This window comes from Dicentrarchus labrax, unplaced genomic scaffold (genome assembly GCF_905237075.1).
Source record: "Dicentrarchus labrax unplaced genomic scaffold, dlabrax2021, whole genome shotgun sequence".
NCBI lineage: Eukaryota > Metazoa > Chordata > Actinopteri > Moronidae > Dicentrarchus > Dicentrarchus labrax.
Genome location: NW_026136704.1, coordinates 13,833,608 through 13,858,348, shown reverse-complemented (window position 1 = coordinate 13,858,348; position 24,741 = coordinate 13,833,608). Strand labels below are relative to the sequence as shown.

At 39.4% G+C, this 24,741-nt stretch overlaps 1 protein-coding gene across 1 annotated transcript in view; it reads right to left on the bottom strand.

The window, feature by feature from the left end:
- The window catches only part of kcnab1a (potassium voltage-gated channel subfamily A regulatory beta subunit 1a), a 73,446-nt gene that overhangs the window by 22,611 nt on the left and 26,094 nt on the right, over nt 1-24,741 (bottom strand). The window contains exons 2-3 of the mRNA XM_051397651.1: nt 14,712-14,755; nt 2,253-2,290 (exon numbers count right to left, since the gene is read on the bottom strand). Of these exons, the coding sequence (XP_051253611.1) occupies nt 2,253-2,290; nt 14,712-14,755 (82 nt within the window). The remainder of the gene's footprint in view (nt 1-2,252; nt 2,291-14,711; nt 14,756-24,741) is intronic.

Genomic DNA, 24,741 nt, shown 5'->3' with positions numbered 1-24,741 from the left:
TACACTTTGTTATAAAATATGCCATATTTGAAATAATACAAAAGAGGATACTTTTGTATTAAGTGTGGAGTGCCTGTAGTTCAGACCTCACACAGATTTTATGGGGTAAATGTGTTTGTGTGCCAGAGTTGTTGTGCATTTCTTAATGAGGACAGGGACACTAAACTCTGCCGAGGACATAGTATATTTAGGGTGCTTTTGATAACCATGACATTGAACGGGGGGCATTCAGGACAGCAGAGGACTTTTTAACCCAACAGCATTGCATGTGACGGTTGTAGCTTTTGTTAAATCGCTTATGTTGGCATATCTACCAAGAAGACACTCTGACTGCAGCACTGGCTTGTGTTTTTGTTTATTTTCAATGGTAATGATCCACTGTTGTGTGTCTCTACTGGGAGCTTAAACATAGTCTACAATACTGAGTCAACAATGTAATATTTAAAGTAACATTTTACGTGAGCCAAACAGCATTTCCCGTTTGAATCTCAGCTGTTGAAGCCAAAGGCTGGTGGACTGAAGTGTCTGAGTGACATTGAGCTGGGGACATTCAGACTAATGGAGAGAAGAGGGGTGCTAAGCTTCGAGCGAACCATGTAAGTTGATGGCACTAAGCCTTGAGGTAAAAAAATAATATTGTTACATAACCTTACTGTTTCACTGTCCCCTGAGGTGAGATCTGTTCTCTTCTCCCTGAGTGTCACTCTAAGTGTGTGCATATGTGTGTGTCTGTGTGTGTGTGTGTGTGTGTGTGTGTGTGTGTGTGTGTGGTGACTGAGGCCAAGATCCCAGAAGCAACATCAGAGCATGTTAGAGTTCATCAACATGAGTGTAAAGGGGATTTAAGTACGCACACACACACATTATGTGTTGACCCTCAACATGCCCTATTTCTGTCCTATGTATCATAAAATGTGAGTCAGTCCAAATAATCTGAATCATCTCACCTAAAGTCTTTGTGAAGGTTGTAACTTGTTTAACAACATTAAAAAAAGACATCCACCCTCTTTCATTATAGCGATAAAAAAAATAAGCTGTAGTCTAATTGAAGCTGTAGGTATTAGAGCTTTGTCAGCCAGCCAATAGTCTGATCAAGGTTAACTGTGACACAATTCAGACAGAAAAGAAAGAAAGATGTCCCACAGTCACACTGACTGCTGCGCTTCATGTGTCTCTATATTCTGACCAGTAGTTGTCCTCAACACAGAAATCTCTATTTTAAACTACTTTGTTATTTCTTTCCATGTGGCATTGTTTTGATGCTTTAAAATAGTTGGTCCACAGGAGAACATTAGGACTCATAGATAGTTACTGTTCTCCAAGCATGTCATAAGATATGTGCTTTAGTCTTTAAGTTTGAGCCTCCGAACTCAGGGAGGCGCTATAGAGTCCCTATATATATTTAAAAAGTCCTTTATCCCATCTCTACGTAGTGACTGTGAGATTTAAGCCACAGATATTCTAAATGTGTAATGTGGACTTGTCTATGTGTTTGCTTTGCTTGTCTGTTTTTTTATGATGTTGTAACATTATAGAAAAACATAAAAACTCAAATGATGGACAAAACATTTCCTAACTGATTTTTGTACAGGTTGAGTCAAACAATTTTCCAACTTGCGTACAAGTTACAAAAGAAGCATGACAATCTAACAGGCTATGGTTGCCCGCTGCTCCCCCAACGTTCAGTCAAACTTTTATTTTTGGCCTGCAGGCTTCCTGACTCTGTAGCACCATTTCCAAGGTATACTGGTTCATCAGTGTTTGAATATGAGTGCTATGATACTTTTCCCTTGGAGGAATCTGTAAGAACTTAAACTCCAACAGGTAAGGCAAAATCATTTTATATATAAGCCCAAATCAAAGGACCTGAACACTTAACGATACACAGTGTAATATAAAGTGTTTACGAAGTGTATTTTAAGTCGAATCACTACTGTGTAATCAACTGGTGTTTAAGAGATGACTGAGGAAATTTGTTGTATGTGTCAAATGTGACATCCTTACAGAAAATATTAAGAATATTTGTGTATATTTAAACCAGAGTTAATAAATATAATAAATATAAATGGTTACCCAACAATACCCAAGCACAGGACCTTGGGTAATATAACATCAGGAACACATGTTTATATACAACGCAATACTCAACACTCAATACTCTACCGTATATACAGTACAGCTAAATAAATCAATCAATAAGTAGAGTCCCTAAAGATTAAATAACAGGCAAGATAAAGAAAAATGTTCCATACCTCGTCTGTGATCTGTCCACCAAATGTCACCCATGTACCTGGAGGGAAGAGAGAGACATTTCAACATTAGAAAACAAGTCAGTCCTTTCTGTCGAGTGTGTGTGTGTGTGTGTGTGTGTGTGTGTGTGTGTGTGTGTGTGTGTGTGTGTGAGACATTTTGGAGTAAACACTACTAATACCCTGGCTGTGACACCACTCGAGGACGGCTGTCAAGTTCCCAAGAGAGAAATCTGTCCTGTTCAGAGCTGCAGCTCAGTGCTGAAGGATCACCTTGTGTGAGCGCCTGTTAGCACTTTCTGTCTTCACTGGTGACTGTTTGTGTTTGTTACTGTCATGCATATTTGGAAGACCTTGTGTCCCCTATCCTTATGTGATTGTGTGTGTGTGTGTGTGTGTGTGTGTATTGTGTGTGCATGTGTGTACATCTGACTAGACTGAGTGCCCTGCAAACAATGCTGATAAGCCAGACAAAAAGGCTACACCAAGCCAACCTTAGGAGACACAACACATTCCTTCACTGAATTATTCATGTAGATTTGTTGTGGCAGAAAACGCTTCCCATTCAGATTATTAGCTATCTAAAACTGTCCTGCTCTGCCAGACAGACGGGGAGAGAGAGAGAGAGAGAGAGAGAGAGAGAGAGAGAGAGAGAGAGAAACACCTTTATATATCACAAAAATGTCTAGCGCTTATTTGTGTTCTGGGAGTTGCAAGAAAATCTGGGCTGCCTGACAAGATACGAGGCAGTCTGTGTTGCAGTGTGTTTTAAATTTGGCAGGGGAGGACCAACGACATTGTTTGCACTGATTTTATGAATTGTTCATATTTACCTACAGTACACTAGAGTAGGACCAGTATGTAGGGTTCAGTGGTATCTAGAGGTGGAGTTGCAGATTGCAACCATTTGAATACAGCTCAGCCGTCCAAGTGTGTTGGAGAAATTACAGTGGCTGCAAAAATACACAAAAGTCCAATCTAGAGCCAGTGTTCGGTTTGTCCATTCTGGGCTACTGTAGAAACATGGTGCTTCAACGTAGCGGACTCCATAGAAGAAGACCCGCTCCCTCTGTAGAAAAAAACAACTCTTTTTTTTTTTTTTTGGCCCTTTCATGGCTTTATTGGATAGGACAGCTGAAGATCGACAGGAAAGGTGGGCAGAGAGAGAGGGGATGACATGCAGCAAAGGGCCGCAGGCTGGACCCGAACCCGGGCAGCTGCAGCAACTCCGCACATGGATCGCCAGCTCCACCGACTGAGCCAACCGGGCGCCCCCCCAAAAAAACCAACTCATTTTAAAATAACAAAAGCACAAGCTTCTTATCTTCAGGTGATTATACACTAATGAAAACATACATATGAATATTATATTACATTTCTGACAATAGATCCTCATAAATGTTACACACTGGACCTTTAAGTGTACAGTATTGTATTTCATGACAGATACTGGAATGTCGAGTGATACCAATATCAATATTTCAGCTTCTATGTTAAGTTCATTTCAACTATTTCATCTGTGACTTTTCAGCAGCAAGCAACATATATTTGTTACAAAGTTTAAGCTTTTTCTTGGTCGCTATCATGGTTAATTACATACTCAAGTACACATAAAAACCATAACTAATACTGGCTGATAATATTGACCATGCTCTGTGTTTAATCTTTAAAACCTTGGTATAAACATTACTTTAGGACTTAAAAAGTAGAAAAGCCATGGCCTTTTAGCCTTCTATTTGAGTATTAATTCAGCGTAGTGATGAGGAGAATAAAAACAACCCCTCCAGCTAATTATTAATTACATATTCTCTTTTTGGGGATATTAATTAATTCCCTTCAGGCCATAAGACTGCTCTCTCTGCCCTGTTTTATCTCTGTGTTGAATCCTTCTCTCGCTCACCCTGTGCCCCAGCATCCACAATTTCACACCAAATGAACAGACAGTTCCTCCTCTGACTACGCTGACCTCCACTGCTCCACTGTCATAAAACAATTGATGTACCCCAGAGACGGCGGAAAATCAAACGACATTTAAGCATCTGCTCATTTCGACAGACAGGGGGTTGTGATACAATAGAGCTCATTACTCCATACATTGCAATACCGTCAACTCCACTGAGGTTTAACTTACAGATGACACCCTGAGGACAAATTGGATCTGTTGGTGCATAATGATATTATCTTAACTTAATAAGCCAGAGTTCTCAACATGCATCATCAGCAGAATTGTAATCGAAGTTTTTTTCAGCCGAGGGGGTCGGCTGGGTGGGTGGGTGAAACAGTGCTATTATCTGGTGAAAAAAAGTTGCTTTTGGGTATTGTCAACAGCGGTAACCATGGCAACCTCAGTAAGCCACAAGTGCACCTACAGTACAGTCATTACAGACTGCCTTTATTATACAGTATGTGCATGTTTGTGTGTTATTTCTTATACACACGTATGCAAAGCTTGCATGTGCATGTCTTAGAGTCCATGTACGAGTGTGTGTGTGTGTGTGTGTGTGTGTGTGTGTGTGTGTGTGTGTGTGTGTGTGTGTGTGTGTGTGTGTGTGTGTGTGTGTGTGTGTGTGTGTGTCCAATCAGTCTGTCTCCAGTGTGGTGGAATTGTAATTGTAGCTAACGATGTCCAGTCATAGCTCTGAGCTTTGTTCCTGAGCTGGAGACTCAGCATGAGATGAACACCCTGCAGAGCTCTAATGTCAGGGCCACTGCTCTTATAGATTCAACTGAGATTTTTTGTTTGATGGAAATTAAGGCCCTGCGAGCAATAAACAGCTTCCGTTTTTACTGGCAGCTGCTGGTGCAAAGTGATGGAAGTGGCTCTTAATGTCGCTGTACAACAGGAGTAAATGTGATAACCTTGCAGGGTTTTTTCTTAAGCTGTCAACAGGCGAGATCAAACTAACTCCCAACAGTAACTTATGAGTCTGTAACATTTATATAAATAATACAAAGCTATGTCAAGAGGTCCTTTATTTGAATGAATTTAGAAATTTAAATAATTTCGCTGTCCTCAATCTTTTCTTCTCAGCTTCATTTTACATATTTTCACATTTATGGTGATATTTTTGACCTGTATTTACACGCGTCAAAAGCTTCCATTGAGAGATCTAAGGACACACAACAAAACTGACATGAGCCCCACATAAGGCAGAAAAATAGGTTAGAAGAATTAAAAGTGAAAGTGAATGAGGAGTTGTAGATTTGGCAAGAGGTATCATTTTTCCAGCTTTGTGTGAGTCCTTTGAACCTGATTCTGCGGTCTTGAATGCAGTCCTGTGTCTGGCAGCCTGATAGATAGCACACATTGAGATGAAACATTTCTCTCTGGTGTCTCACTTTAACTGACCTCCTAACTCTCTTTTCAGCATTTTTCAGCTTGTCTGCCTACAGATAGAAAGGCTGAGTCATAAATTTGTTTCGTTGGATTAATTTCCAGCTCCAATAAAAGGGCAGAGCACATCTCTGAGCTTGTTGTACTTGAGAAGTAGGGTTTAGTAGTAGGTAGGTTTATCCAGACCAAACATTTGACTTTGCTTATATATGGTAAACAATCTGCATCATCTTCTAACAGACACATTTCTTAACAGTTTTAGAAACTAAAAAGCAATTGTTAATGGATTATACGTAATTATGAATGTATATATGTATAGTAATATATATCTGTATTAAATAGTGATTAATGATTTATTTATTTTTGCCAGACAGGTGACAGAAAGGTCCCTGGCTGATATCAAACCTAGTATGTTTTGGTTATGCAGTAGTCTGTGTGTCCTGACACCAGACCACCAGGACGCCTCATTATCATTAAATAAAACTAGAATTTGTTTTGTTGTGCTGGAACACAGATCTTATTTTTTTTGTTTTGAGAGGATCAAACTGTTTTTGCTGTTTGAGTTAAAGCTTGAAGTTGCTGTATGGCCCCTTATATACACACACAAACAGAAAGAAAAACTCTCTTTTTCTCTCTCTCTCACACACACACACACCCACACACCATCTTTTGCACCTATTTTCAGTTCTGTTGCATGCCCTTGTCTCCTGTACTGCCTCTTCAAGTCCTATTGATTTCTTCCAAACAATTCCACTTGAATCGCCTTCGTCTGCGCTGTTATATTTATATCTGCTTCTGTTTTGTCTGCTCTCTCAGCTGCCGCACACAGGGGAGGTGGACAAAACAATATAAACATTTGGCAATGCAACACAGTGCAAAAATATTGTTTCTGTTTTGTTTTTTCTGCTATGTTGTCAACAATAAGAATTGTTGTGTTTTTGTTAGAATGAGCCGTTTTAATCTACAGACGACACTGGTCACCTTCCATGGAGCCCACCATGTTTCTACAGTAGCCCAGAACAGACAAATCAAACACTGGCTCTAGACAGGTCCTATTTGAGACCACGGTAGTTTCTCCTACACACTTCACAGCTCATGCTCAATCCCAGGTCGTCAAATACAGTCTGCAACTTCACCTCTAGATGCCACTCCTGTCCTTTAATTCCATCATATTTTATAGTTCATGCTGTACAACTGTTCAACCACTGCAGCAGGATTGATAAGATCAAATATACTTTGACCGCTTTGCAGAGATTACAGAAATACAGAGCGAAACTCTAAATCTGATGCAACCTTGAGGTTTGGAGACAGATTTCTACTTCAGCAACAACTTTATTTATTGAGGGTAAAAAAGAGTGGAAAGTGAAAGAAGACAAACTAAAAGAGAGAGTCACACAGCAGAAGAGTTTAAAGGATGAAGTTAGAGTGCAGAAACACAGAAAACATAGAACATAGAGAATAGATGGGAGGAAAGGAAGTGCTGTGGAGAGGAAAGGCTTAAGTATGTGTTGGTCTACTCTGTACCACAGTGACCACACACACAGAGAGGTTCATCCTCTTGCTGTCTTCTCTACACTCCAGGACTGAAGAACCACTTAAAGAATTCATCAATCAATAGTGCCGCATCAGTGCGGCAGTCAGGATAAAATATGGAAGTGGGTGGTTTTGTGGCCTGTGTGCGGTGTGAGGAAAAAAGTTATGGGTTCACACAGAAGTGCTGATGGTTCAGATAATGCTGATCATGAATTTCTGTATGGATTTTTTTGTTTTGTTTTGTCAGCCAATTAAAATGGGTTTGCACATGTAAACACACACACACACACACACACACACACACACACACACACACACACACACACACACACACACACACACACACACACACACACACACACACACACACACACACACACACACACACACACACAAACACTCTTCATTTTCCCAACCAATTAGCATTGTTGGATCCAGTGTGTGTGTTGACAGCACTGCAGACCTCCCTGCAGTCAGTCTGTTTTCAGAGAAAGAAGAAATAGTGAATTATTCACGGACTGCCTGTGATGCCTATGATGACTTCACTAATCACTTCACTTATCAATTAATCCACCCTCCATGCCCCTCCCGGGATAATCAGTTTATTTTATAAATCTATTCAGTTTCAATTAACTGGTGAGTGTTTTTGTTTCACTGTAGACAGAGAAGGTTTGTTACACAGTATGGGGCATTTTCAGATGGAGGCAAATTGAACTGATAATTAATTGTGTTTTTCTGGAACGTGAAAAGAGCTTTTTTTATTGTTAGGAGAATGAAAATTAACTGATACTGAATTGACTCTCAGGATGTGGCATCATGTTAATAAACAGAAGATTGAATTTGAACAAGAATAAAATACATTTTGGAGAGAGGATGCCAGTGCTGTTGGCAGTAGTTACCATATATTACTGTGTAATATATATATATATTATCAGCAAATGTCAAAACTTTTTCTTTGGGTTTTCTTTTGACTGTTGGACTTGTACGACAAACTGTGTGTGTGTGTTTGTGTGTGTGTGTGTGTGTGTGTGTGTGTGTGTGTGTGTGTGTGTGTGTACAAAAGCCCTCTTGATCTTGCCTCAGCACAGAGCTAACCTTTATTCAACCTCTTTTAACCAAGTAACAAGCTGCTCGTACCTGCAGCTGGGGCCTGGAGAGCAATACCCAGAGGGACAGAGAAAGCCAAACAGAACATTGATATAAAGACCGGTGGGTGTTTTTTCTGTCTGGTTTCAATTTCTGTTATCTCTCAAATGTCTTTGTATTTGTTTTTTCTCTTCCCGTCCCATCATTAAAGTAAGGAATCAAGAAGAAGAGCTCTGATAAAGACAAGGGGAGGAGAACCAGATTGAGAGGTTCATAGACAGAAAGGGAGAGAGAGCATTTTGGGTATATGAATTTTAAATTTTAACTGAACTTTAAATTTAGGTATAATATACGTGAGTTAAATATGTGATTGTATTTCTTAATAGGGTGAAGAATGAATTTAGCCAATCAGAAAACTAACCAGTATGCTGAGCATTATAATAGAATGAAAGGAAACAAAGATTTTGCACTCAGACTCAATTTAAATTTTACATCTACAGCAAAAAGTTCACTATACATATGATAATTTCTTCAAGTAGAGCCTTCTAAATGGTTAGTCAGCTGATGACTGATTTATGCTGCAGCTCAAAACTGTATCTACTGACTAGGTTCAATACCAATGTGTAACAATGGAATGTTTTTTCACATTGTATAGTCCATTAAACACATTTAAGGGGTAAAGGTTCATTTATAGACTTTTAATACACAACAATGCATTGCTGAGCTAAGAAATGGTAACAGTAATTAGAAATTAATGGGTCTTTAACCCAGAAATTAAACATTATATAACATTGAACTTGCCTTACTGTGAACGTCCCCTGGGTTGTTTTTTCTAATGTTTCCTGTTCCTCTTAATGCAGCAGGTACTAGAGGGGCGGACTGAATCAGCATAGCTGGACACAGCTGGTCCTGGTGTTTCCCGGCTATAAAAGCCTGTGCATGGTTTAAATTGTGTTCAGGTATACAACAACTACCTCTCACTATACATCACACTCATGCATTACTTTACTGACTTTACTTATAAAGTGTATTGGCAGAAATGGAATATAATATGGATTTTTTTTTCTTTCATGTTTGATCACTGAATCATTGTGTTTTTGTTACCTCAGAATGAACCGTTTTTATCTACAGATGGGGAAGGTTGCCTTCCACTGACTCCACCATGTTCGACCGCCATGTTTCTACAGTAGCTCAGAACGGACAAACCAAACACTTATCTTAAGTTTGTTTTTTAGTAATACAAGAGCCAGGTGGTGACACTTACATACATGGATTTAATTAAAGGTCAGAGGTTCACCATCACTTAGCCTTGCTCATGTGTTCAGCAGTGTTGGTCTGCGTCCTAAATGCTGTAGGCAGGATTGATCACTTTCCTAATAAGAATATTATTTATGGTTGACTATTGTTAAATCCTGAATGGAACTGGTTTAAGAACCAGAGCTAAACTTGTCTGTGCTTCTCTTCCCAATAGTTCCCGTTTGGAGCCACGGTTGCAGTGTTTTTAAACCATTCATTTTACCTCTGCTTGCTTTCTTGCCATCACATTTTAGCTAATAACTAATGGATGTATGTTCATGAACATGACTATGTAGCAGGCTGACGCAAAATTTTAAAAGGTCCACTGTGTAACATTTAGGAGGATCTATTGGCAGAAATGGAATATAATATTCATATGTATGTTTTCAGTAGTGTTAAATCACTTGAAAATAGGAATCATTGTGTTTTCGTCACCTTACAATGAACAGTTTTTATCTACAGATGGGGCAAGTTGCCTTCCATGGACTCCACCAAGTTGAACCACCATGTTTCTACAGTAGCTCAGAACGGACAAACCCAACACTGGCTCTAGATAAGGGTCTTTTTTCTTGAGGGCACTGTGGTTTATCTGTGGTTACACACTGCACAGCCCGTTCTCATTCTCACGTCAACAAACACAGACGCCAGCAGTGTTCAGTTAGTTGCAATCTGAAACTTCACTGCCAGATGCCACTAAATCCTACACACTGGTCCTTTGAATTGCATTTCATCAATCTCATAGTGTAATTATTTTCATTTAAAAAAAGTGTAGTATTCTAATAGTATTGTATGTTGTTAAATTATTATTATTATATTTTTACATTTCAGAGCTTTCTCCACATACCACTAGAGGTACACATACCATAGTTTGAGAACCAGTTATCTAAAACACATCCTAGTTTCAAGCCAAGTTTACCAGTTTCAAAGTTTTAAAAGCAGCCATGGGCGGCAGCGATAACACCACTAAAAATGACATTCTTTGAATTTCTCCAAGTGTCAGTTTTGATGTAAAAAACAAACTTCAGCTTCTAACCAGCATCTTTCCTTGTATGAAGTGCAGAAACAGGCTGTGGGAATTCTCAACAGCAAGAAATGTTGAATGTCTGTGAGAAAGAGGTCTTCAACCGATTAAACCATTATGTAAATGAGGCCGGTGCTGGTGAGACGGTGTTTCTCTCGGAGCAGATTGGCTCTTTAAAAAGTGAGTTACGTCTCCTCCTGGCAGTGGTTCACATAACCAGCGACACACAGAAACGGATGACTGAATCACGATTCAACATGACTGAATGTGTGTTTTATTAATTGTTTTCTGTCTACCACGTATCAGTCAGGAATATGAGTTTGTGTGTGTGTTTGTTCCACTAAATTGTGCTGCGACATTACAGTAGTGTTGTGAGAATATCAGCACATAATGCCACACACACATTACATCCTCGTCTATCTTTGGCACTATTCCTTCAAGTTAAACAGTGAAACACCATTTAGCATCCTGCTCTTTGCCCTCTCTCTTCCTTCTCTCCCCTGCCAGCAGCATGTCCGCCCTGGGCACAGCATGTGGCAGGCAGCTGGCATTATGCTGACCTTTTCTGCACCATGCAGCTCAGCCAGTTTGAGTCAGATGTCTCAGTCTACCGTGAACCACCTGGGGCAGCAGTGCTCAAAGCCAGCCTCAGAGCCAGACATTACACCATGAAAAACAAAAGTTCTACATGGCACCAAAACACCTCTTTGGATGTGATCTGCCAATTACACAAATGTGTTTGGTCAGCTTAGTCACTTTTAGACCAAAAGGTTCTTGGTGCATAAAGATCATTAGCATCAGGGCGACTTGATGAAGTGCAGGATAAATGTAAAACTGAAATACAATTAAAATCATATAAAAGGAAACAGAACACTTTTGTGGTCACTGCTGCTGTAAATCATGAAGCAGTGTTCCTCATCTGTATTTATCTGCATGAGTGGAGATGATGAAAATGACTCTATGGTCAAATGCAAGAGTGTTAAATGTTAAATGTAGTTTGAAGCAAATAATCTGATTTGCCCTTTGCAGTCACTTTAAGCTCCCTGACAAGAGCAGACTGTTTTTATAGTGTTAAAGCTGCTTTCCACATATTTAGGACAAATAAAAATACTCTGCTTTAAATACTAATTTGTGTCACACATATAAAACTCAGATTGAGGGTGAGCTCAGAGAAACTTTCCCCCTTCAGCAGACGAATGTGGGGGAAAATAACTGCACGTACATCATTCTGCACAGTGAAGCTCAAAGATCAAAGTGAAGTCACAGTAAGCAAAACAAATTTTTGAGTGGGACTGCCAATTAGGTCAGGCCTGTCAAAGTAATAAGTGAAATAAAAATGGAAATATACCACTGTGCTATTCAGTGAAATTTAATGTCAAGCATCACAAATGATGCATGTATCACAAAGCTAAAAACAGCAAGTGTCTTGTGCCAAATGTGGTGATTGCGCAGGAGCTGGAGCTGCTGAAAACTACAACAGAACAAACTACATCAGGCTGAGCTGACACCCAAGCAAGAAGGATGCTTCCATGTGAGATCAGCAAGAGCTTGTCAGTAAATATGAGGAAGCTTAGTCCGTAGCAATTACAACTTAGATTTAACTTGGACATTTGTAGCAGTTGTGGGGAAATGCACAGGTGTTACTGAGAAGACCAGAAGGCAGCTTAAAACTGGAAATGATGACAAATAATAAAAGACAATCTAAACTGGAAAAGGACTAGGAGAGCATGACAAAACACGATCATCTTCTTGTAAAGGACATCATTTTCCTCTGTCTCCTCTACCACTGCTGTCCAAAGACCCTCTGACTGAAGAATTGTCAGTTTGTGGGTACAAAACGTCCTGATGAAGGTCAGCCTACCTAAGCTAGCTAAAGCTTGTGTCCCATGAGAACTATGAGTTGTGATCCGATTTATAGGATGGCAGCTGATCTGAGCCCTCGAGGTTCGCCTCTGAAGAGGGTGAGGATGGTGTTTTATCTAATCCAGAGGATCCTAACAGTAAGTTTTTTATTTTTATTTTGACAGGTCAGCTCAAGGTAGACAGGAAAGGGGGAGAGAGAGGGGACGACACACAGGATAAGGCCACAGGTCAGATTCAAACCCATGACCGATAGAGCACAGACTCAGCCTATGTACGTGGGGTGCCAGCTTTACCAGGCGAGCTATCTGGGCAGCCCGATGCTGTAAGGACACAGTAAATCTGAGCCAAAAGTAATCTCCTCAACATTTATCATCTGATTCAAGTTTTTGTATTTGGATTCTGCTGATGTTGAGCAATGTTTTGCTTTTAAATAAATTCCAATTTCCTTTTCTAACAACTAGAGATGGAGTGGTCTCTGGAGAAGATATATGACTTATTTATAAGTTATATTAGAGTACAGCTACTATAATTGAAACAGCGTGTGCAGTTTCAGTGGGAAATTGAACAGGAAAAACTAATAAATATTTCATTTTCTGCAAAACTGAGTTGGTGATGATTTAAATTTTCTCTAAAATTTCAAAAACTGGACCCTGATGTCATGTATGAATGAATCACATATCTCATCGTGTATTTAAGTATTCTGGTCGACTGTTAGGTTGGGAAACAAACATTCTGGTGCTTCAATACTCAGACTAAAGAGCCTGAATACTTGATATTTTTAGCTAATCAAATATGAAATAATGCAGAATGTTGATAGAAATCATACATATTTATATATATTAAAGGTCCAGTGTGTAACATTTAGGAGGATCTATTGGCAGAAATGGAATATAATATTAATAGGTATGTTTTCATTAGTGTATAATCACCTGGAAATAAAAATTGTTGTATCTTTGTTACCTTAGAATAATGTGGGTGGTCTCCCATTGAGGCAGCCATGTTGAACCGCCATGTTTCACTACAGTAGCCCAGAACAGACAAACCAAACACTGGCTCTACATAGGTCGATTTTTTGGTGTATTCACAGCCACTGTATTTTCTCCCTTGCGCTTGGAAAGGGAACATGAAGCCAGTGAGCTGCAATCTTCTACTACACCACTAGATGCCACTAAATGCTACACACTGGACCTTTGAAACTTTTATTAGCTTATTTCTATATTACTAATATACTATACTGTAAATGATTCTTAGGAGTTGGTCAGCCAATCAAAAGCCTTTTGATCAATGAAAAAGTTACTCAAGTCACAGAACAAACCTTAGATTTAATGTCTTGTGTGATCTGAATGATTAATTAAAAAGCTTTTTAAATAAGTATTTATATACATTTTCCACTTTTAATATATATGTAGAGACTTTGTTGTGACAATAATATTTTCCTATACAATGATGATACCTAATTAGTCTTCATAATCTTGTAGACCAAGATACAGTGAATCAGTGCTGGTACAGTAGAGGTGTCACTATAATGTTTGTCTGTGGGATGCGTGTATCGTAACATATATACAACTGTCCAACTCTGTGTGGGTGTCCTTCCCCGGACTTCTCCCAGCAATGGACAATGGGAACAGCGGGCTAATATTTTTTGTGGACAAAAAACAAGTGAGCAGGAAGGATAAACTCACTCACTCTCTCACTCACTCACTCACTCACTCACACACTCACACACTCACACACTCACACACTCACACACTCACACACACACACACACACACACACACACACACACGTACCTAACTAACTAATAGTGTAACCAACCCTAACCTTGTACAATGTAATGGTTTACATTATGGGTCCTTGTGTTATCTCCCCTAAAGGAAGGTAAGTCCCGACAGTATGACTGTAAACAGATGTATGTCCCCACAACATGAGCAATACCATGGACAGACACACACTTTACTACAAACACCTCTGCTGGAAGAATACCACCTGATTAGACTAAGTACCAGAAAGCTGGTATGTTTGTGTTTGTATGCAACCATTTGAACCAGGATGTAGGGGAATTATACAACCACAGTAGATGTGTTGGTTTTATAAGAGGCTGAAGTTAATAGTTAAATTCCCAGCCCAACTCTGAATTTAATGTTGTTTGTTTTACTTTTGCCAAGTCTTTCCAAGTTACTTAATTAAGTGTGTAAATGATGATGAATCATATTCTACAGAGTACAATTAAAACATCTTTTTTTAAAGATGGTCCATGTAATTGGTGTTGTCTTAGAGCTGATGGAGAAATGGATTGTGGGTAGAGAAGAAGAGAGCAGAGTCTACTCACCCAGTCCTAAGCAAGATACTCTGAGTCCTGACTTCCCAAGGTTCCTGTGAAAAAAGAAAAAAAGGAATCAAATATCCTGTACAAAAATACAGTGACATGTGGTTGATAAAGAATGAGCTAATGTTAGTCATTACAAACTACCTTCACATTGTTAAAATTTATATTTTGTTGGACTTTTCAAAAAAATTGTGTATTTAACATGATGTCAATGAGATGGACAGTCAAGTGAATAACAAGCAGGCCTTTCATTTTTCCAAGAGGCTGGATGTGGCTCTGCTTCAGATAATCACATGACAGCTTGACATTGCTTCTGATTTCTCCACAACAGGAAATTTAATTTCACTCTCCCAAAGCTCCTGGTAGATGCTCTGACGCCGTCAACCTCTCACTATGTCTAAACAGGTGCTTGTATGCATGTGGAGGAAAGCCTCAGTGTGCAATTAAACGGTTATCTGCCCTTTAATGCTACTGCTCAATATCCATGTCAGCGGGGAGGAGAACAAACACCCAAGAACAGTGAGAGAAACCAGACGAGAGGACGAGACATTAAAGCAAAACATCAACACAGACAAAATGGAAATGGAAAATGGAAATGGAAAACACTAATTGAAACACTGCATGCAAAAAAAAATATAAATGAAAAAGAAAATTACAGCCTGTATACTGCAGGATGGATATTAAGTGCGTCTGTGTATAGATATTCAATGCATCTCATTAGCTTGCTAATAGCCTCATTAGCTGTGCCATTAACACCACACACATGCAATCACTGCTAAAAAAATAGGCTTTTTTTTTTGGTTTGTATAGTATATAAATGCATCCCTAGATAAATATAGTAATTAGTCTGTCCTTTTATAAACCCACACCTGCCTTTGCACCCTCATTAATAAAATCAAGCACATGCTGATGATACTGTCTATAGCAGCTGAAGTCATTGCCATTTTACCCTCCTCAGCTGGAGATCTCCTCTGAAACTGATACATTAGAATTATTACTAGCATTATTTTTGCTGTTGCTATTAATATTTTTTACAATGTCTATTGTCTAATGTCCATTTACCCATTTAAGTTACACGTATATATACACTTTGTAACTATATACACATATATATCATATGTTACACATCGAGAAGACACAGAGCAACTTAATATGTTCATATCTTCATTTGGAATCAAGCTTTGGCAACCTGATGAATGTAAGTCCGATACTGACTCTCCTTCTAACTCCGTTTTAGTCTCTCCACCAACTTCTAAAGGCAAATATCTGGCACTTTATAGCTGCTAAATGCTCCACTATATTCACTTGCAAGTTGCTTATTTTGTTGTTTGGCATTGTATAAGGAGCGTACGGTAGGTTTTTAAAAACAGCCAGCTGCTACAGCTCAATAAGTGCGAGTGAAGCAAAACCAAAAAAATTAACTGAAAGTTTCTTGACAGGACAACAGGAAGGATTACAGTTATACAGCAGAGGTTGTCTGTTCCAGTACGGCAGGTCGATTGGCAGATCCCTGCCACGTCCAATCAAGCCTGAGTAACAGTTATTGTCCTGTCATGTCAGCTTCCTGTGAGAGCACGCCATGGACTGATGACTAAACTGAACTGATGCTACAGGACACACACACACACACACACACACACACACACACACACACACACACACACACACACACACACACACACACACACACACACACACACACACACACACACACACACACACACACACACACACACACACACGCTTTAAAAAGAGATTTCCGAGTTTCGAGCAGGTGCAAAGACAAAACCGCTGCTCTAATTCATCAGCTTGTAGGCAGTACAGATGGCACAGTTTTCCTGGGGAGTTTAGAATATGTTATGTCGGCACTTTTCGACTTGCTCAGGAACCCTATTTAGGGAAGATACTGGAGAATTGATCTCAAATTAAAATCCATGTCATCATTTTCAAAACTTTCTATTTTTATTGCACTTTAAGTAAGAGTACAAGAAACGTCTGTGTTCCTCACTGTGCACACCTTGAATAAACCAGGTGATTACAGATGTCACGATGTAAGATATTCAACATAAAACAGCAGAAATTCCAATTCATCAGCTTTAAAACTGTTGCTCTATTTTAAAGTAATTGAATTCACACTGACATTTTAAGTCCCTCTCAGTGTGTATTACAAACACTGCAGGGTCTCATTAAAAGCATCAGATTTACAGCCTTGTGTATTGATTGAAGACTACATTATTCACAGCTGCCAGTAATCTTTCATTTTTGCCCACCTGTCAAAACCACTTCAGTTATCCATTGCTGACATGTCACCTCTTTATCCTTCAATATCAGAATAGTTAATTGGGCATAAAAAAATCAAGCCGCCCTCAGAAAATCGATTTTGGATGATGCATTAAATCCTCTGTAACCTATAAAATATCCACAAGGACAAGGTGCTCTTGAACAACAAGTAGCAGGAGTTACTTTTGCTCAGCAGAAACAGCAACAAGAGATGTTGATTAAATATTGTTCTGCATACATGCTTTATTCCACTGATTCCAACATGTTTTTCTGTGGGGAATTTACATGTTCTTCCCAGGTTTGAATAGGTTTCCTCAGTAATGCTCCGTTTTGCCCTGAAATAAAAGGCTGCACACAGTCACAGGAATCCTTTGAATTTAGCTCATGGGGACCAGAGGCTCTGAGTCAGGCAGTGGATGCCCCGCCTGCGATTAATGGTGATGTCGGCCGTGAAAGAAGACGATTCAGGCGACCTCTAATACAGGTCTGAAAAGAAAAGCTTGGCTGGAGGCGGAGAGCCTGAGAGATCACCTTACAAAGGTAAAAAACTGCACATTGTGATGCGTGATATGACAACTGAAGATCCATTTAGACAGAGAGTACCTATGTTGCAAATGGTGGGATGGAGGTGTTTTCATGGCATCAAGTGCTGATTGCATGAATTCACTACTTATTGTGCTATAAAAGTATACTACTGGGCAATTACAGCTGGGTATACTTTCTTTTGCTCTGTTTTACTTTTTCCTTCCGTGTTTACTGAAGTAATAAAGGAACAAATAACTTTTCTAAGATCAGCTTGGTCGGCCCCGATGCTGCTGAGCCTACGCAAAATACATCCCCTCGTTCAGCTTTCACAGGGATAGATTGCGAGATGGGTGGAAGAATGGCAGTGAAGAGGATAATAGATGAGATGGAGAGAAGAAGAAAATAAGATTTCCCCACTTGGGAGATGGAGTGAGAAAGTGATCTTCTCCCTCATTTAAAACCCCTTTCAAATGGATCTTCATAGATATGCAAACGCTTATAACCACACATATAAATAACCAAACCCCCACCACTAAACACACACACACACGTGCGCTAAAACAGCCGTCCTCAGCCATCAAATATTTATTGAAATATGAACCCCCTGCAGCCGCTTTTCCAAACAGATCTACCGTAACAAGCCTTCCCCATCAATGAGGCTATTCATCTCCACTTAAACATGTCTTCATTTGCCTGATGATGGACAGTAATGACTTTCTCTAATACCCCCGGTACTATGGCAATATTATCCTCTCTCTTTATCTGCCAAAATACTGTCTCTCACTCTCTTTCTCTCTCTTGCATGTCAACAGTCATCACCATAGATCTGTCACTGATTCGCCCATTACCTCCTCCACTATAGTAGCAGAGGGAGCTGCTCAGTATTCAGCAAAAGGGGGAAAAAATAAGTTCTGCTTTGAGTCTGTTGATGAGTTTTTCGTAGACAGTTAAGTGTAATTGTCCAAGAAGTCACAAAAGGCTTTACTGTTGCATGTGTCTTAAGTTTGTTTTTGTACTGAAATTTTTTTTTTTTATTGTAACTGAGCACTATATACAGTTTGAAGAAGAAGAATGGTATATAATTAGTTTACTACAGTAATGAGCCATCTCTAAAACAATAAAGCCTAGCTGTGTTTGAGTTCAAAATTAGCCTAGATATGATATGAATTATTACTGAGCTGCAATTTATGCATTACTAAAGCAGTGGCACTACAGAGATAAGTTACAACATAAGTCTGAGTAACAACTTAATAGTTACACTGTGTAAACCATAAAATGTTACAGAATTATACTCATTAATGGTAAAACAGCATTATATGTTCATGATTTGCATACTATTTTACAACTAGGTAATCCAGTAGAGGCCAAATCTATTGGTATTTCAATATCTATCTAGTTTACATCGATGTGAAACGATGTCAAGTGGCTCCTGCCATCCAGAAAGCTAATGATCACTGTAACCATGTCGATAGAACTCTACCTTTGATCATTGATTGACCATTTGCCTTATACTTATGACTTTACATCCACACTAGTTTGGTTATCCTTCAGGTAATTGTGACGCAACCAATTTGGATTTAGTTACAAACTAACTGGTAGTTACTGAGCTTCTACTGTCGACTTTACATCCTCACTTAAGAGTGAACCTCCACAAAGCGGGCGTAACCCTGTGCAGGACACATTATTTTGATGACAGCCAGAACCGTACTGAAATAATGAATTACTTGGCTGCCCGTTAATGATGGTCAGTGTTTTATTTCTGGGTGTATTTTTCTTTTAATAATTCTGTGAATGCCTTCCAAAAGGATTGGTTTCATGTTTGTGCCCAATTTGAAAATGAACACTGAATTGTTGTTTACCATACGGAAACACAGCTATGAACCACAAGAGACCGTCTGACACACTTCTCCATCGAGTGTTAAACAGTCTGTGTGTGTGTGTTTGTGTGTGTGTGTGTGTGTGTGTGTGTGTGTGTTTGTGTGTGTGTGTGTGTGTGTACCGGGGATAAAGAGGACAAGGAGGAAGCAGGGGTGCATGCCTAGGGCCACCTGAGCTCCAGATAAAGTGGGTTACAATGTTATAGTAATCACCCAAATTCTGGCAACACACAGCAGCTGTCTGTGGTGACACCTCACACCTCACACCTCACAGAGACAACAGCAGTCACCTCGCTATGCCTCACGTTTCTTTCACCAGTCCTCATGGCTCCATTTATCACTGTTTGAATCTCCCTCTATGTCACTGTCTTTCTATCTGTGTCTGCCTACACTGGTTTTCTGTCCCCATAAAAAATAAAAAATGGTTTCTTCTACAGAAATAAAACAATGTTCTTCTCTGCATTGTTTATTATATTTATTGAGGAAACTTTCCTTTCAGTCTTGGATTATGGCAGCATTTTATACACACATGCTTCAGCTGTGACTCTTGTTTATCACTCTGGAATAAGATTTATCACTAGTGATAATTATAATACTCATGAGCTGTATACTAAGTTTGGATGGCCTTCTCTCTCCGTAAGGCGTGACAGACATTTATTTATTTATAAGCCCCATTATTTTCTACCCCCTTACATTACTTTGCTGCCGTCTGTTAATGCGGGCCATTATGGACACGTTCTAATGGTCCGATTATGTTGCTGGTGCCGGCTGTTTTTACTGAGCTTAGAAAATACAGTTTTCCTCATTGTGCACGCGCAAACTTCTGGAGTTTCCATGGGGACCAATAAAGGAACATCTTATCTTCTCTTATCTTAACCTGGACATGCAGAACAATCTAAAGCATATCATTTTTATCCTGGAAGGCAATTCACATTTTCTCCAGTTCTTGTTTTAGTTGACTAATTTGCTTTAAATGTTAACTGATGACAACTAAACATTTGCTTAAGGTTTTATTATTTTATTAATTGGGCTTATTTTTTTACTCTGCTATGTTGTAGATGAGATCTCTACCTCAGTGCTGCGAGTTACAGTAATGAATGACATTGTGGTAACCCATCAGCATGTGTGCATCCTTCTCCTCCTCTCACACAGACCAACAATCCTCCCTTTCCCTCTTTTTCTCCCCACTTGCATGCCATCATGTTTTAAACATGAAAACTCTGCAAGTATTCGACTGCGCAGTGCGCACATCCATCACATATTCAGCTCTGAAGGTCTGTCAAGGTGCTGATTTACGCAGCAAAAAAACAAAACAAACTTTTGTCTCATAGCTGCTGATGCTGCTGACTAAACATCTGCAACCTCAGATTCCTCCAACTCCTTGACACGTCTTTGCTGAGTTTACATCACCAGTGTGAATAAATGGGCCAAGTCCTGTTAGGGGTGTGAGGTGTGACAGGGCTGTGGAGAGGAAGAGACAGATATATACAGTATATTCCACAGATTTAAGACTGTATAGCTGTAATTTGCAGAGAGATAATCTGACATACACTTAATAATTAGACATATCAAGTTGTAATAATATATATTTGCATAAAATCTTCTATTGCTAAGAAGGCTTCACTTCAGAGGAAAAGAGAGCCATCTGTAGATAATTATCATGTTGTGTGGACTAATTATCTCTCCATATTTAATTGACTGAGTAATTAAGAGAGGAAGATAGTTTTGAGGATTGATTAAAAAATACAGCCAAAACAGATCTGCTGAGATATCAGCTGAAACACATATATTCTCCGACATGAATAAAAATTCAGATGAGAAAACTGAAAATATCCAAGAGTGCAGGCTTTAATGCAAATATGTTGACCAGATTGAAAATTGTACAAAATGAAGGGAAAGGCTGAAAAGAAGCAGAAAAAGGAACCAAGGAGTGAACGAAGACACAGATAAACTGCACCAGGGAGCCACAGATCAGAAGAAAAAAACATTTGTTCCAGACGGAAACTGGCCAGTTAGTGTGTATAGTGATTAATGATACACCAATTCAAATAAAGATTTAATTACAATTAGATGTGAAAAATGAGAGTGATGAAGTTGCTTTCAGCTCCCCAAGTTAATGAGAGAAAAAAACATCAATTCATCACACTCAAACGGAGGAAGAACACTATGATATGTGGATAGATAGCACCTCCAAGATCTAACACTTGAACCTGCGAGACAGATACACAGGGACAAGAAGAGAGAGAGAGGGGGGGGGGGCAGAGAAAATAGTGATAGATGATAGTTGATGGTGATGTACAGTGATGGGCTGACACTCACATCACCAGCTGCCTCTCACCTGTAATTTCTGACCTTACCCTGACCTTTTTCCTAGTTCTGTTACACATGTACCTCCATTCTTACAGTCATTTAAGGAGGATAGGGGGAAAAAGTAAAGTAAAGTAACTGTGGATAGTATCCTCTTTAATGGTCTTATATATTATGGCTGTAATAATAAATGTTTGTTAATGTTTTTAGTGCAGTTGTACGCTGTATGAGATTCAAAAAGCTGATGCATTACTATGGTAACGGTCTCTTGTAGAAGAACATTCTAGAATGAGCTTCAGACCAATCAGCTCCTTCCTCCCTCTCCAAGTTTAATGTACCCGTCATCACCCACAACAACAATCACTTAACTTGGTGACAGTGAGAGAGATTTAACATTAGGTCAATCTAACATGAGGAACATACCTTTTTATTTAATAAAAGAATAATGCGATATTCTGTATTTTCATAAAAAAAAACAACAAAACCCAACAATGAATTGATCCGTCTGACAAAGCAATTAGGAGCCATATTGTTGCACTGGGTGACATGTTCTTTTATTTTCCATGAACCTGGGCACTGCGGTTTTAATTTTGATTCAATCCCCCATACACCATGAACCTGAACAACTGTAGAATAATTCCACTCTCATCTTTTAAAGATCTTCAAGTAGCATCTCACCAATTTGCCAAAAAACCCATCACAACAAAGAGGAATTCCCCCACATTCATTCACCTCTCGCCCATTGCTTCAAAGACACTGCCTACTAAAGTGCCATAGAAAAACTAAATCATTCTTTAAAAGCCTCGTTTGAAAAGAAAGCAATCTGTATGTGTGTGGGGTTGCGTGAATGTGCCTGTGCAGTCATGCATACATAAATACATGAATACATTGGTGTATATGGTGGGTGCACCTGCTCAGCTATACATGCACTTGCACCTGCTTGCATGTTGTGCCTCTGTGTGTCTGTTCCTGTGCATCTGTATGAGCTTAACTGTTTCTATGAACTAAGGAGCAATCTCAGCAGTGGGGCTATTTCATGCCTATCAAAGCCTGAGCACTGAGTGGGTAGGGGGAGTGAAGAAGTGAGGGCAGCTCTCAAAGCCTACGTACAGGCAGAGTAATGCAGCAGCCTGTGTATGGGAGTAATATAAAAGCTGTCACCTAGCAAGCAAGGCGAGATAACACCACCAATGGGACCGGTAGGAAGCACACTTTCAACCAATCAGTCTTTTGGCACTTTCACAGTTGCAGCTGCAATATATACACTGTGACAAGAGCAGTAGTTGTGAGCATGGAGAGATTTGCGGTGGTGCACATGTGTGCTCGTGCATTTGATTCAGCACTGGATCGTGTAAATATGCAACGCTGCATAGTATTTGTACCCTTGGAGTACACAGTAAGTGAAAGGCTGAATTCAACATGTACCAATGAAATACATTAACACACGTGCTGAGACATATGTGTCTCTTTTAGTGTTGTTTCTCAAGAATAAGAGAGCTCAACACCTCCTGCTGTCACCATGAAACAATAAACCTGACAGAAATAGAAAGATACGGAGAATATGACATTCATTCAAACTCTTGGCTCAATGCCCACACACCAATCAAATATCTTTACTCAAATGCATAGTACCTACGTAAATACATTACAAATACACAAGCATATTACTGGACCTATCTTATATGTAAATGTGTGGCCCTCTAATACCCCCTTTCACTGTAGGGGTTTACTCATACTCATACAACCCATCTCTGCTATACGTCTCTAGTTTGTCAGTGTGGAGCTCAACAGTTGGTGAGTATGTGATTATGATAATCACACTCTCTATAGTGGAGAGGGTAAAAATGCTTCAAGCTATAGCCTCTGATTAGAGTTTTTAATTTACCTTGTTTTCCAATCTGAAACACAATTCTGAGGCTTCTGTCCATATTCTTTCTTCTACTGTGATATGTGAACACAACATCACTCTGACAAATGTAGCTATTTAATGCTATAAAATCATTGTTATTTTCTCTGACTAAATGTTACTGTCCACTGCAGAAGTCGTACATTTACCCTAAACCCCCATGTTATGGCTCAGCTTTTTAGAAAGACAAAACAAGTCAACAGAAGCAAACCTGGACACGGGGAATGAATTTAGCTCTCTGTATAGGAAAATGATAAAGCACCTACAGCGTACATGATTCAGCCCCCACAGTAAAAACATCCCACTGGGAGCCATAATGGATCATTATTTAGCTACTTCCAACCTTGCTGTCCTGGTGGTCTCCTTGTTATGTAAAATATAGACATAACTCTTGATTTTTCTCCTGAGGCAAATTTACATTAAGTTAGGTACTCAAAATGCAAATTACACACAATTAGTTTCACACTCTCAAGGACAAGCAAGGCATGTATTTGTACATGTACGATTGTGTTCTTGTGTTTAATCATGAGGGGGAAAGACACTAATGAGAGGCTGAATGGATGTTTAAACACGTGTTTAAGATGATTCAGATGCAAGATTGTATGTGAATACAGCGGTGAGTACCAGCAGTTGAATACTTAGAGACGGACACAACCAAGCACAACCCCATATGTGCCTGCAGTGACTCAGAGTGGCTGCGTGGGCAAAAGATCCTCACATTTCAGGCCTGAATCATTCTGCCAAAGTCTCTGATCTATTTGTTGTCAAGTGGCCTTGCTGTTCAGCAACAGAGACTGACTGGTTTCCAAAGCTGTGTAAAGTCAGTACATTTGAGAAGAGACAAGCAATTTCCACAAACCAAGATCCATAGCGCTACATAATCTTTTTTGGCAGGCAGTCAGGTAATTCTGTCATTTTTTTTTATCACATTATTTTTGCTTTCGCTCTTTGTTGCCGCGATAGAAGCAAGCTGATATCCATTATCTTAAAACAGTGCCCAACATGCCGCTCACGCAAATCAATTTCCCTTCAATTTTCAGTGCTGCTGATGGGAATCCGATGTGTTGCCAAAACACTGTACACTTGAGGGGCATTCTGCAGGAGATTATGATATTGTGGGGATCTGCAACAACTTCAA